The sequence below is a fragment of the Danio rerio genome, chromosome 6 (genome assembly GCF_049306965.1).
Source record: "Danio rerio strain Tuebingen ecotype United States chromosome 6, GRCz12tu, whole genome shotgun sequence".
NCBI classification, from domain to species: domain Eukaryota; kingdom Metazoa; phylum Chordata; class Actinopteri; order Cypriniformes; family Danionidae; genus Danio; species Danio rerio.
The window spans coordinates 4,240,001-4,255,850 of NC_133181.1; the positions used below are offsets into that span (position 1 = coordinate 4,240,001).

Here is a 15,850-nt window from a genome sequence, read left to right on the forward strand (position 1 = left end):
CAGAGAGGAATACAGTCATGTAGAAGTGCATAAACCTAACCGCAATCCTAAACTTAACATAAACTGTAAACATATCCTTTAAATCTGATTGGCTGATTGCAATGTTGTTCCCAGATCAATATAGATGTCAATCCAGGAACATGTCCTACTTGTTAAAATCAGGTTAGGGGCTAAGCTAGTCAGCTATAATCCTGACTGGATGTTACAGATCCTTGTGGTGTGCACCTTGCAATATTGGTCTACTGTACCCAACCCAAATCCTCTGTTTTGTGTATCTGCTGTAGTTATGACTGCGGTAACCCCATTTTTGGACAAACCTTAAACCCCTATAACCTCCAAAAGACATCCGGCGGCTCATCCGGAGGGGAAGGAGCTCTGATTGGAGGAGGAGGCTCCATTCTGGGCCTGGGCACTGATATTGGTGGGAGCATTCGTATCCCATCAGCCTTCTGTGGGATCTGTGGGTTCAAGCCGACAGCTAGAAGGCTAAGGTGTGTATGCAATATTGACAACATTTGTATTTGGAGAAGAAAGCTTGTTTTTGAAGTAAGGGTAGCTTAGTGGTTAGCACTGTGGCCTCACAGCAAGAGCATTACTGGTTCGAGTCTCAACTGGGCCAGTTGGTGTTTCTGTATGAAGTTTGCATGTTCTCCCTGTGTTGGCGTGAGCTTCCTCTGGGTGCTCCGGTTTCCCCCACAGTCCAAACAGGTAAATTGGGTAAACAAAATTGGCCGTAGTGTATGAGTGTGTGTGTGAATGAGTGTGTATGCATGTTTCCCAGTACTGGGTTGCAGCTAGAAGTGCTCCCGCTGAGTAAAAGATATGCCGGAATAGTTGGCAGTTCATTCCACTGTGGTGACCCTTAATAAATAAGGGACTAAGTCGAAGGAAAATGAATAAATGAATGAATACTAATTTTAAAACCTCTTCTTTGTTTAGTACACGAGGAATTGACACTTGTGTGAAAGGCCAAAAGTCAGGTAAGATCATGTTTGTAATCCTGCTGTTCTAGTATTACGCTGCACCAGACAGAATCAGTGTTTTGTTGTGCTGATTTGCAGTTTTGTCCTCTATTGGGCCTTTGGCACGAGACGTCGAGAGCTTGGCACTGTGCATGAGGGCGCTACTCTGTCAGGACATGTTCAGCTTGGACCCCACCATCCCTCCATTACCATTCAACCAAGAGGTTCTGTATTAACTATAACCGTGCATAACCTTTATTATTACAGTCTTGTTTCTAGTCCAAATATATAAAAAAAATCCTTCAATAAAGAAGTATTTTTTTAGACATTTAATATTGCATGGTTTTCAGAAATAATAAATTAAAATTAAGTGAGTTTTTCATTTAAAACAAGCTAAATAATCTGCAAATAGGGTAGCAAAACAAACTAATTACATAACGAAAATGAGATTATGTTGCTTAGCCCATTGGCAGCTTGTTTAAGGAAAAAACTCACTTAATTTGGACATCTTATTTCTGTTTACAAGACAAAATGTTATACTTGTCTTGTAAAATGCTTCTTGATTTAGGAATGTTTTGATATTTGGACTTGGAAAAAGTGAGAAAAGCACGTTTTTTGCAACTCATTGACGCCACTTTGTATCTTCGTGAAGTGAACTACTGCCTGTTTAGAGATCAGATATATATTTTTGGATTGCTGCCATGAAATTGAGAATGTGGGAAAAGAACATCCCGTCCTGTGATATAAATTATTATCATCTGAGATGTCTGGAGTGAGAACAAGTGGATATTTTGCATGGAGGTCAACTTAGGAGAGACTTTCGATTCTTTAAACTCATTGACTTTACGCTAGGTTCAGAATGTCAATGTTTGTGCAACTGATGGCCTGTCTGCTCGTTCTCACTGTTTAGCAGTACATACATTTTTTTTTGGGAAGCTTTATTTGGAATGTTGTCAAAAATATTCAATTTTGAAGCTGCAAATAGTTATGGACTGTTGCAGTTATTAATGTTATTCAATTGTTATTAATGTTATTCCCAATGGGAAAGGCAGTGGCGCAGTAGGTAGTGCTGTCGCCTCACAGCAAGAAGGTCGCTGGTTCGAACCTCGGCTCAGTTGGCGTTTCTGTGTGGAGTTTGCATGTTCTCCCTGCCTTCATGTGGGTTTCCTCCGGGTGTTCCGGTTTCCCCTACAGTCCAAAGACATGCGGTACAGGTGAATTGGGTACGCTAAATTGTCCGTAGTGTATGAGTGTGAATGTGTGTGTGGATGATTCCCAGAGATGGGTTACGGCTGGAAGGGCATCCGCTGCATAAAAACTTGCAGGATAAGTTGGCGGTTCATTCCGCTGTGGTGACCCCAGATTAATAAAGGGACCAAGCCGACATGAAAATGAATAAATGAGTTATTCCCAATTGTTGCGAATTAAATGAATAATCTTTAATCAAAAACTGGAGCCGAGCACAACATACAAAACAAGACAGAACTTGTGTCTGGACTCTACCACCAAAACAAGAATTTACAAGACTGGAGTGGCAGAACCCTGACACATTATATTGAAAGTCAATGGGGCAAAAACAACAGACAACATAACCAAAGGGTAGAAAGTTTAAGTGTATTGTTGAGATTTTTTTCAAAGCATTTTTCCAAAATATGAGTCAAAATAAGATTTGTAGCCAAAAATCATTCCATTTGCTTAAACACCAATTTATTTGGGTATTATTTGTGGCCAAATAATACTCAAAATCAGCACAGACTGGATGAAAACACCCACAACAGCACAAAAGGGTTAAATCAAGAAGCAAATTTCGATACAAGCTCAAAATATTGTCTTGTTTTAAGGAAAAATATGGCAAAATTAAGTGTGCTTTTCCCTCATACAAGCTATATAATATGCCAATCTTGTTTTTCGTTTTGACATAAGATTGCTTTGCTTGCCCATTGCAGATTATTTTGCCTATTCACAAGCCCCGAATCCATTCAAACAAACCATATCAAATTAATAACAAAATTATTATAATAATAAATATAAATTTTGAGAAAATTACAATATTTTCAGAACTTAGATGAATTTGAACCTGTTCCCAACACAATATTAGGACTTCTTTAAATACCACATGACCTGCTCTTTAAAGATTTACACACCAAATTGGCCATTAAGTTCATTTCAAATGCTAACTATAACATAAGTCATATGCCTGTATTCGATGATGATCTTATCTCTCTGATGCATTAACAGGTGTATGAGAGCTCAAAGCCCCTGAGGATTGGTTATTATGAGACAGACGGTTACCTGCAGCCGTCTCCAAGCATGGCTCGGGCCGTCAGGGAGACCAAGGAGCTGCTGGAGAGAGCGGGACACACGGTACACAAATTGACTATGTTAACAGTGGATATGTAAACCAGTAATAAAAACATAATTATAAATGCAAATTTTAATGAACAGTAAAAGTTTTTTTGGCTGAATCAATAGTACCAATGGTACCCTTTTGGTTGGTGTGGTGTACGACAGAAAGTGATTCTCGCTCGAGGAAATGTCACAGTAACACCGTACGGGTTGTTCACATATCATATGAGAAGCACTTCTCACAAAACAGATGCTTTATACACATAAACACTTGTGTATAAGTGCTTATTACTAACTTTTCTATGAACATATAAAAAGGGGTGAAGCACCAGAAGTGGTTCATATTACAATTGATTTGAATACTAATTTGGCTAAAATAGTCAAAAAGTAAGGCTATAATGACCATGCAATAAGCTAATTCAGAGTAGTGTTTAAAATGTCACTAAAATGTAGTATTTAAATGTCATAATTAAATAAAAAATGAGACGTATAATTGCAAAAAGGCCGACTTTTTGAGAAAAAAGAACCACCCCTTACACCAGGCTGGTTACAGGTTTGATCTGCAAATAAACACTATCTCAATACACTAAACAACCATTATAATCTGAGACTTAAAAAGCTAGTCTGTTGTTTTTACATTTTAGTTTGTTCCTTTCCAACCACTGCGGCTCTATAATATCTTCCATGAATTGGCTCTCAGGGGAATCTTGGGTGATGGAGGTGAAACCCTCTTCAGTCATCTGTAAGTGACCAGGGTTTTGATCTTAAAACATCGCTCTTAATGATAGTGATTATTCGTAAGACTTGTTTATAATGTTGTTTATTGTGTGTGTGTGTGTGTGTGTGTGTGTGTGTGTGTGTGCGTGCGTGTGTGTTTGTGATTTCAGGAAGGCTGGCCCCCTTGACCCCTGTCTCTGCTCTCAGCCTGTAACATTGGGCTCTCCACGCTTCATCAGGAAGATGCTTTCATTTCTGATCAAGCCTTTTGTGAGTTCTGCGATTACAGCAGTTTTATTATGTCTCAATTTAAACTTGAATTCACAAAACATTTTAGTTTATTCATAAGAGTTCTCCCAAATAGCAACAAGTTAGTTTTTAGCACAGTGTTTTCTCTTTAAGGGCACTTATTTGACCCATTTTATAAGATGTAAAATTAGTCTTTTGTGTCTCCAGAATGTGTCTCTAAAGTTTTGTTCATCATCGTTTAATGTTGAAAATGTAAATATTCGGGTCAGATGGAATTCTAGCTGTTTTGCGTATGTACCTTTAAATGCAAATGAGCTGGTTTTCCCCGCCCATTCGAAGTAGGTTTTCTTTATGGCACCTGTCAATCAATATCAGTTGTCAGGGAAACCACACTGCTGTGTCACAGCACGGCGGGACTCAAAATTGCTGGGATTTGGATCTTATTTTAATGTCAAGAATTAAAAAAGAGACTTATTTTATTTGCTTGTTTCTAGAAATAATACAGCTGCGAATTATGTATATTATTGATTAAATCACCCATTAATTGTATTGAATTGACATCTCTTATTTTAGAGTTTATCCTAAATCATCAAGTCAGGAGCTACTTTTAACCTTGCAATGTTTTGTGAATAGTTCTCTGGATTTATGCATTCAATATAGTGTGCTTTTCATTGGTCATTACTTTTGTGTTTTTCAGTTTCCAAGGATTTCTGCAAGCTTGCACGGCACCTGTGGACTTGGGTAAGTAGTAGTAGTAGTAGTAGTAGTAGTAGTAGTAAACTTTATTGTCCTTGACAGAAAATTTGTTATGGGCATCACCGTAAGCTGCATTTATTTCATTTCAGTTTATTTGCATAACGTTGGTTAAAATTATGATTTTATTTACAAGAAGATCGATGCCTACTACCACTTCTCTGCCTCTTAAGCCTTGTTAATATGCAAATATTATTAATATTTAGTCTTCTAAAGTCAACTGATTGCTTTGTGTGAGAATAAAAAAGAGTTTATAAGCAATTTTGCTTCAACTGTTTTTTATAATGGCATTTCTTTTCAAGGTCTGTAGCTGAATTATGGAGGCAGCATGCAAATGTTGAGGTAATGCTTTATTATAAGAGTTTAAGCAACTTTAAGAGTTGCCCTAGACCAGGGGTGGCCAACCTTGTTCCTGCAGACCCACCTTCCTGCAGATTTCAGAAAGTAGTTTGCTTTTTTTTTTATCACGTGGTGTTCAGGTCCTAATTGTTTGGTTCAGGTGTGTTTGATATGGGTAGCAACTGAAATCTGCAGGAAGGTGGCTCTCCAGGAACAGGGTTGGCCACCCCTGCCCTAAACTGTAGACATAACGAGGAATGTTTCTGTATGTTTGTTTTTCTTTGTGAACCCTGCGCAAAATTACAGTATGAACATATTTTGTTAATTTTCATTCGTTTTTGAGAGCAAAAGCCACACTCTCATATCCTTATATGAGAGCGATATACAGTAGGACTTATTAGCAATGTTTTAGACAGCTCGCAGAAACACACTTCACTCTATCTTCAGCATATTTAGTGCATACTTACTTACTCTCAGGACCATTTATATCAAAGTTTATATTTAGCCACACCATATTGATGTTTTGTAAGATCTATTTTTTTTTGAGGTGGCTTGTTAGCCCAACGCTTATCCCCCAACCCCAACCTGGAGGACCAGGACATACACATATACTCCATGGACAATTTAGCTCACCCAATTCCCCTATATCGCATGTGTTTGGACTGTGGGGGAAACCGGAGCACCTGGAGGAAACCCACGCCAACACGGGGAGAACATGCAAACTCCACAAAGAAATGCCAACTGACCCAGCAACCTTCTTGCTGTGAGGCGTTAGTGCTGCACACTGTGTCACCGTGTCCCCCTATTTAGTGCAAACCTAATAATAATAACATTCATTCATTCATTTTCTTGTCGGCTTAGTCCCTTTATTAATCCGGGGTCGCCACAGCGGAATGAACCGCCAACTTATCCAGCACATTTTTACGCAGAGGATGCCCTTCCAGCCGCAGCCCATCTCTGGGAAACATTCACACAGTGCAAGCCTAATAATAATAACCTATTGCTGATTATATTATTACTGTATGTGTTCCAGCATGTTATTGTGACAGTATCGTTTCCTGGCATATCTTGCATATTAAAATGATTCGTATTTCATTTTGTGTTTTCTCACCTGTAGGAATACATCCAGGAGGTGATAGCGGAGTGGAGGAGACTGGATGTGGATGTTTTGTTGTGTCCCATTCTCGGACCAGCCTTCAATTTCCACTACTGTGGCCGTCTTAACAGTACGGGTCTTATCTTATATTTATTTACATGGACTTTGTTCTGTAAACCTGGGTTCAGCAGCATATTTGTACTAAAATACATTTAATTTGTTGATCAGTCATTGATTGCTGTGCCAATACAACTTTACTAGTGGTAACTATTTATTAATTTAATTAATTAATTAATTAATTAATTAATTTAATGTTTTTTTATTTAATTTATTTTATTACATATTTTCCCTTATTTAATTTAATTAATTAAATTAATTTATTATATATATATATTAATTTATTTGAATTTTTGTGTCTGTTTTCATTACCCAAGGCCAAATACAAGAATAAAACGTGAAAGAACTCAAGTATTTTTGCATCTTGTAAAAGAATCCTTGTTTTCACAATCACATGTGAGACATAATACAAATTAAAATATTAACCAATAACAAATTAATATTAATTAATATTTATTCATTTTGTTTTCGGCTTAGTCCCTTTATTAATCTGGGGTCGCCACAGCGGAATGTACCGCCAACTTATCCAGCACATGTTTTATGTAGCGGATGCCCTTCCAGCTGCAAATAAATTAATAAAATCTTGTTAATATAATACAAAAACTCTATAAATGTCATTAAAAATGTAATGTAAAGAGGAGATTTTCTTAATAAAATAAAAAATAACTGTATAATTAAACTTTAAAACTTAAAACTTAAAAAAAAATTTGGATTTCTTTGATTTTTTTGAAGTCAAACAGTGAAGAGTGAGTAAATGATGACAGAACTTTCATTTTTGGGTGAGCTACTTCTTTTAGCCAGTCTTATTTAATGACTTTTATTAAAAATATATATAATATTGGTGTTTCCCAGTACTGTTTTGCGGCTGAAAGGACATCTGCTGTATAAAAAATGCCGAAATAGTTGGCAGTTCATTCCGCTGTGGCGACTTCTAATAAAAGTGGGACTAAGCCAAAGAAAAGTAAAAGAGTGAATATTCAGTAAACACAGAGTAAAGTGTTGCTGTGCTCTTGCAGGTGCTCTCAGTTACACCACCCTCTACAACCTGCTGAACTTCCCCGCCGGTGTGGTGTGTGTGTCTGCGGTGACGGAGGACGACGAGGCTCAGCTCCGCCAGTATACTGGAGCACATGGTGACCCGTGGGACAAACTCTTCCAACAGGTGTGTTTACGCGCATGTCATGATTTTGCCAAGTACGAAGCAATCCTGGATTAACATTTATGTTGATCCTGGAACATCATTTTGTTGGAAAACATAATCCACACCTATTCCCTACCCCTAAACCCAACCATAACTGTAAATAATTCCCAAAATCAGAGGGGAATAACAGCTGGATAACAATTACGTAGAAGTGACCTAATCGTAAACCAAAACTTAATATAAACAGTAAACATAGACCTTCATTCTGATTGGAGTGCTGTTCCAGGATAAACAGAGGTGATAATCAAGGAGCATGTCCTACTTGGTGAAATCAGGTTAGTGATGTTCACATAGTTCAAGTAATTTTGGTTGCCTTCTCATGTCTAATGGCTCGGAGAAGAATATAGCTTGATTGGAAATCTCTCTTAGAGGATCTACTAAACGTTTTTATACAGTATGGAATCCAATGATCTCATACTTTGAAAAAGGCCCAACACTTCCTCCAAACTACAACTTATAGAGCTCTATGCTTATAAGGATAATGCAATCAAACTCAATAGGCAAACATTACTGTTAAATACTTTCTTATTGTACTATCAAAACTCTGTGACTATGTAAATGTTTTATTTAATTTAGTATTAATTTATTTATTTTTTTGTCACTATTATTATTATTTCTTTTTTATTTATTTCTATTTTTTATTATTTGTTTATTTATTTATTTGTTTTTTTAAAGGGGAGGGAGGTTGTTCATGGGGGAAAAATGTAACAAAAAAAAGAAGAAGTCTTGTCAAATCCTTTTTGTAATAATTCACCTTGTTTTTCTTAAAAAAAAATTTTTTTTTGGTTAAATTATTGTCCTGAGTTACCACTAGGAGGCAGCATAGTCAAAAAAGCACACAGCAAGCAGCAGACGTGTGTGTTTGGGACAAATCCCTCCTAGTGATGTAGAATGCACTTGTGTGCAACATGTTGAGTCATATTTGACATTATTTATTATTTTATTGTCATATTAAGGAGACATTTGTTCCTGGTTATATATTCATTCATTCATTCATTTTCCTCTCGGCTTAGTCCCTTTTTTAATCCGGGGTCGCCACAGCGGAATGAACCGGCAACTTATCAAGCGCGTTTTTACGCAGCGGATGCCTTTCCAGCCGCACCCCATCTCTTTTACACTGATTATATATATTTATATATATGGAAGATATACACAAGCACTAAACTTTCCATGCATGTATGTGTGTGTGTGTGTGTGTGCATCTGTGTTAGTCCATACACACATGGATAAGTTGTGTGCACGCATGTGTCTACATGTGTCCATGTTCATTTTTGTGTGCTTGTCTATGCATGTTTGTGCGTGCATGCTTGTCCGTCAATGTGTGTGTGTTTGTGCATGCATGTATGTGAGTGCATATGTGTATGCATGTGTGTTTGTGTACTCATGTATGAGTGTGTGTGTGTGTGTTTCAGGCAGTAAAGGGTGGCGTTGGTCTCCCGGTGGCGGTTCAGTGTGTGTCTCTGCCGTGGCAGGATGAAATGTGTCTGCGCTTCATGAGGGAAGTTGAACAGCTCACAGCCAAAAACAAACTCACCAGGAAACATTAATCAATCACAATCCTGCTGTCATCGTTTGCTGCTGCTAACAGTTCAGTCCAGGCGAGCTATTATGAGCAGACGACACTGACTCTGAGGACAGAAACATCCACAGCCTCAGCATCCTACAGATCAGATTTTAGTAATCGTCATAATTGTAACAAGAGTGTAATAACTTTTTAATCATGTTTACAAACGAGTGTCCCTGCAAGTGTGAGTTCTTTTTTTTCTATCTTAGATTAATATGCAGAAATTACTGTGTGTGTACGACTGTGTGTGTAGCCTGATTTAACTATAGACCTTTTTCTTGGAACGCAAAATTACCCAGTATGCTTTGCGTGTATGCGCAAGGAGAATGCAAAGAACTTCCGGTCGGCAGCTGATGCGTGTAAACAGTCACATTTGGACAGCTTTGAAACGATAGTTTTAATCTATTTTACCTGCTTTTATCCTCTTTGAACTAATACTGTTGTCCATCAGCAGCATCTCCTGGACTGATCATTTAAAGAAATGCGATCTAATAGGATGGAAAACAGCTGCTGTGAGGCGTTTTCCCCTCGTCAGACGGCATCTTCTGCAGTTTAAATGAAGCCTCGTCATCGCTAAAGTCAACATTTTCTCTTTATTTCAAATATATAATCAGCCCAAACAAATATTATTCACCTAAATGTCTGACACACACACACGTAGCCTGTACATGTGCCAATGACACACTGATTTAATAACTGAGACAAAGTGAAAATATAGGCTAGTGTCATTTCGAAATGACAGAAAAACACAAACCGTGGTGAAAACAACACACGAAATAAAACACAAACGGCTCGCGATTAGAATGAACAGAAAATCAGCAGCAGAGGATCAATAACAGACTTTTATTGCTCATTTTTGTAAATTGCACGACTTTCATACCTGTTAAGTTTCATGCCAGTACTCTGGTTTGCTCTCTCTCTCTCTCTGTGTGTGTGTGTGTGTGTGTTAAAGAGCCGGGAACGCACACACACACTGTATTTCTGACGGCAGACACGTGAACTAGGAGAAAGTTTTTCTCGTATTTCTGACGCGCTTGAACCACATGTGACAGATTATAACAGCTTTCACAGACACATTTCTAAGTTGTGTGTCACAAAAACACTCTGTAATATATTAAAAACGTTATTGAAACCCATTTTTCGGAGCGCAAATTACCAGTTGTAAACGCTGTAAACGGAAGTTTTTAGCATTCGACCGGAAGACGCTGGTCGCTATGGCGCCCTCCATACAGCAGCCATGAAAAAGGTCTATAGACTGATTTCACGTGCCATTTTTAAAAGCGAAGTAGAGGCTACGGTGGGAAGAAACCCGGAAGTATTGTTGGGAGTTGCATAGGAACGTTGTGATCCTGGCTGTATATCTTCTCAGCGAAGATAAAGTGACACAAATGTAATATTCCACCACCTTCCGAGTGAGCCGAAGGTCCGTTCTGAATGAATGGTGAAAGTAAAAAGGGATTTCAGAATTCATTTTCAGCTAAGTTAAGGAAAATGGCACTAGTTAGCTTGCGTTTTCTTTCCCAAACACACGTTTTAGATGCCATTTATCAAACTCGAGTTGATGAACTGATTCTTTCACTATATTAGACTCGTCACGATACTGAATTCAAAGAAAAAACGTCAGTTTCCCGCCAACATTTAAGGCACTGTTGATGGCTTTCTTAAAGGGTCACGAAACACCAAAACACATGTTTTGAGCTGTTGACAGTCGTATATGTGTCCCACACTGCTCAAAACACTATTAGGACACCTATATTTCACTAAAAAGTGTAAATTGGTTGTTTTTGCGTTATTTCAAGCAAATTCGTACTTCCGGTTTGAAACGAATTTTTGAAGCTGCGTCACGGTCATGACATAATATTGTGTATTCCAGCGTGCAGACTGGACGTCTGTGCCAGAGTGTGCCTTATTACGTCTTACAGTGTGCTGCATTAATGCATGAGTAAGGCTTGGTTCAAACCAATCAGCGCGCTCAATTGTGCAACTTCATTAATATTCATTACTGTCACAGTGTTTAGACGACAGAGACGCCACGTTGTGTTGGCAAAACAAGCGTGAAGTGTTGCTTTTATAGTTTGCTGCAGTTAAGTTTCGTTTTCATTTTCTCTCTGTAAGAGCTCAGACTCACGTGTGGATTAACAGTGTACGCGACGCTCGACAACAATAACTTACGTGTCTAAGGAGGATTATTGTTTACCTGAGAGCTGTTCTCATCTGCAAACAAAAAAAAGATCTGGATTCGCTTGTAGTCTTCTCTTCATAAAGACGCGGCTCTAGTTGCTGGTGAATCTGTCTCTACAGATTTGGTAAGTGAGCGACCAGTGCTCTTTGTTTATTCAGTTCGTATTTTATTCGTATCAAACAAACTATTGCACCGAGTGCAATAGTTAGCACTAACAGTTACAACCAAACTATAACCTCGTGTTGGATTTTGTGAGCGGAATAACACACGCGGCTTTCTGACACTACCTGCCGAGTGGATCTAAGTTTCCGGGAAATGCTGAGTTTTTTTTTCTCTCATTCGCCGTGCGGTATCAGACATTGCATGAAAAATACACGCTTAGAGCAGTTCCTCCAATCAAATATCTCGTTTGTCGGGAGGGACATTAATGAATTCCCTGAATGAAAGAGCCAAACTGCAGTTAAAGTCCACCATTTAGTAATTTGGCAAATAATTCGACTACAGATGTCCATGTAAACACAGTCACTTTCTCCCCTGTTGGGTGTGTGTTTTGACTCTGAATTTCAGCGCGCCCAAATAGACACTCCCACACCAAGCCTCTTTTCTTCCTCTGACACTCCCCCCTAAACAGAGCTGGACACGCCCACTTTTCTGACTTTTTCCAAAGTAGAGGTGTGAAAACACCCTGCTGAAACGAGGGGGTTTCATGGCCCTTTAAAACAGCACTGATTTGCCATTGTGTTCACGTGTTCAACAGAAATGCTTGTGATTGGCCGAGAAGGTCATCAGTTCACCCACCGCTGTTTACTGAGCATAAACACAGACAAGCAGTGAACATCTTCACGGCTGCTTCGCGCTCCAGTCTTTGTGTATCTGTGTTTGCACTGGGTGAAGAGTGGAAAACTGAGTGCAAACACAGATACACGGAGACTGGAGCGCAAAGCAGCCGCGAAGATCAGTCGAGTCATCTGCGCTCAGCGGCGCTTCAATGTTAGCCGGTTTTAAAACTTCAGTACCGGGATAACACTATTACAGAAAACACGAGGGTGTGCTGCAGAGGACTGCAGTGTTTTATCACTCACCGGGTTATATAGGCTGAAGCAGGAAAGCGTCCCCACGGTGTTTAAAGGGCCATGAAACCCCCTCGTTTCAGCAGGGTGTTTTCACACCTCTACTTTGGAAAAAGTCAGAAAAGTGGGCGTGTCCAGCTCTGTTTAGGGGGGAGTGTCGGAGGAAGAAAAGAGGCTTGGTGTGGGAGTGTCTATTTGGGCGCGCTGAATTTCAGAGTCAAAACACACACAACCACAGAGGACAATGTGACTGTGTTTACATGGACATCTGTAGTCAAATTATTTGCCAAATTATTAAATGGTGGACTTTAACTGCAGTTTGGCTCTTTGATTCAGGGAATTCATTCATGTTCCTCACCACAAATGAGATATTTGATTCGAGGAACTGCTCTAAGCCCGTATTTTCATGCAATGTTTGATACCGCACGGCGAATGAAAGAAAAAAACCCTCTGCATTTCCTGGAAACTTAGATGCACACAGCAGGTAGCGTCAGAAAGCCGCGTGTGTTATTCCGCTCACAAAATGCGGTGAAAATCCTACACGAGGTTAAAGTTTGGTTGTAGTGCTAACATGTTTACACTCTGTGCAAAAGTTTTTTCGATACGAAAAAACTGAACAAACAAAGAGCACTGGTCGCTCACTTACCAAATCTGTAGAGACAGGACAATCACCAGCAACTAGAGCCGCGTCTTTATTTAGAGGAGACTACAAGCGAATCCGGATCTCAGCATTTGCAGATGAGAACAGCTCTCAGGTAAACAATAATCCTCCTTAGACACGTAAGTTATTGTTGTCGAGCGTCGCGTACACTGTTAATCCACACATGACTCCAGCTGCGCTCTCACAGAGAGAAAATGAAAACAAAACTTAACTGCAGCAAACTATAAAAGCAACACTTCACGCTTGTTTTGCCAACACAACGTGGCGTCTCTGTCGTCTAAACACTGTGACAGTAATGAATATTAATGAAGTTGCACAATAGAGCGCACTGATTGGTTTGAACCAAGCCTTACTCATGCATTAATGCAACACACTGTAAGACGTAATAAGACACACTCTGGCTCAGACGTCCAGTCTACATGCTGGAATACACGCTATTATGTCATGACCGTGACGCAGCTTCAAAAATTCGTTTCAAACCGGAAGTACGAATTTGCTTGAAATAACGCAAAAACAACCAATTTACACTTTTTAGTGAAATATAGGTGTCCTAATAGTGTTTTTAGCAGTGTGGGACACATATACGACTGTCAACAGCTCAAAACATGTGTTTTGGTGTTTCGTGACCCTTTAACTGGTGCCAAGAACTGAAGTTTTGGAGGACACTTGAGCATATTACTCCTACAGAGATTACCATGATGTTTAATGCCTAATTTGCTTTTATTTGTTTAAATTAAACTTACTGAATAATATTAAAGTGATGTTTACACCATTTCTGCATTTTAAAATCTCGGCAACAGCTGGAGGTTTGTAGTCCACAGCATGTTGCTGCAATGTTTACAGTGCAGGTCCTATATTTCCGGGTTTCTTCCCATCGCAGCCTCGCTTTGATCCGTTAAAATGGCGCCTGCGTGAAATAAGCGTATAGTGGCAGATAAAAAAAACCTATTTAAAATCAGGATTTATATGTTGCAATAACGTTTGATGAAGCTAACGGTACTACAATTACAGCCTACATCATTAACGACTAACATCTCAATCATTCTTCGCAAAGTTTTAATGAAACTTGAATATTTGCACTCGGTGTAGAAGCTAGATGTCTTCATCAAGACTTAAATATGAATGTATGTCTACCTCTGAATCATTTTGTGTAATTTAATGCCTCACAAATTCATTAAACTGAAATGAATCGGAGCCGTACATCACCGCTTGGCTGGAAATCATCTATTGGTTTGGTTGTGGTTGTGAGATGAGCACTTCTCGTTTCCTCTGCCCTGAATGATGGCTTTATTTGCAGTGGCTTTGACTGGACTTAATGACACGTGACGCTCCATCAGCTCCAGTGTAATGTAAATATTAGTCTGTTCTGTTCTTACAGTCTTCATTTACATGAATCATCAGGGATGGAAACTCATGCTTTGATTTCCTCTCATTTTATTGTTCTCTTTGCTGTTTCACTGCTGAACGATCGTAAATGAACACTTGTATTCGACCGGAATGCATCATTCATTCATTCATTCATTTTCCTTTGGCTTAGTCCCTTTATTCATTAGGGGTCATCACAGCGGAATGAACCGCCAACTTACCCAGCATAAGTTTTAGACAGTGGATGCCCTTTTAGCTGCAACCCAACACTGGGAAACACTCATACACACTCATTCACACTCATACACTACAGCCAAGTTTATTCAATTCAACTATAGCACATGTCTTTGGGCTCGTGCCAACACAGGGAGAACATGCAAACTCCACACAGAAATCCCAACTGACTAAGCTCGGATTTGAACCAGTGACCTTCTTGCTGTGAGAGCAGAGTGCTAACCACTGAGCCACCGTGTCGTCAGAATGCATGTTAGCATTTTAGTAAATTCATTCATTAATTAATCAGCTTAGTCCCTTTATTAGTCTACGGTCGCCACAGCGGAATGAACCGCCAACTTATCCAGCATATGTTTTACACAGAGGATGCCCTTCCAGCTGCAACCCATCACTGGGAAACATCCATACACACTGATTCACACACATACACTACGGTCAATTTTTAGCCTACCCAATTCACTTGCACGCATGTCTTTGGACTTGTGGGGGAAACCGGAGCACCCAGAGGAAACCCACGCGAACACGGAAATGCCAACTGACACAGCCGGGGCTAGAACTAGTGTCCTTCTTGCTGTGAGGCGAACGTGCTACCCACTGCTTCACCGCATCGCCCCATTTGAGTATTTTAGCATATTAAATACTTCAGTACATTTGGTCCTGTGGTCCCCGTGTTGTTCTGTTGGCTTCATCAAACATGGACCTTCAGCATGCACTGGGGCGGTTTGATGCCAAGTGTGACGCGGCTGGGATGAGAATCAGCACCTCTAAGTCCGAGGCCATGGTGCTCTACTGGAAAAAGGTGGTTTGCTATCTCCAAGTTGGAGGAAAGTCCTTACCCCAGGTGGAGGAGTTCAAGTATGTTGGGGTTTTGTTCACGAGTGAGGGAAGGATGGAGCGTAAGATTGACAGGCGGATCGGTGCAGCGGCAGCAGTAATGCAGTCAATGTATTAGTCCTTTGTGGTAAAGAAAGACCAATCTCCTCCATCTTTTCCC

At 39.6% G+C, this 15,850-nt stretch overlaps 1 protein-coding gene across 9 annotated transcripts in view; it reads left to right on the forward strand.

The window, feature by feature from the left end:
• The window catches only part of faah (fatty acid amide hydrolase), a 29,061-nt gene extending 14,606 nt beyond the window's left edge, over positions 1 to 14,455 (forward strand). The window contains exons 5-16 of one of the 9 annotated variants that reach the window (XM_073953214.1): positions 285 to 491; positions 940 to 980; positions 1,062 to 1,186; positions 3,201 to 3,326; positions 3,953 to 4,050; positions 4,196 to 4,295; positions 4,972 to 5,015; positions 5,330 to 5,369; positions 6,484 to 6,592; positions 7,596 to 7,741; positions 9,193 to 11,218; positions 13,672 to 14,455. In XM_073953214.1, the coding sequence (XP_073809315.1) occupies positions 285 to 491; positions 940 to 980; positions 1,062 to 1,186; positions 3,201 to 3,326; positions 3,953 to 4,050; positions 4,196 to 4,295; positions 4,972 to 5,015; positions 5,330 to 5,369; positions 6,484 to 6,592; positions 7,596 to 7,741; positions 9,193 to 9,327 (1,171 nt within the window). In that variant the 3' untranslated portion in view covers positions 9,328 to 11,218; positions 13,672 to 14,455. 9 annotated transcript variants of the gene reach the window in all.
• Positions 14,456 to 15,850: the final 1,395 nt, after the last annotated feature.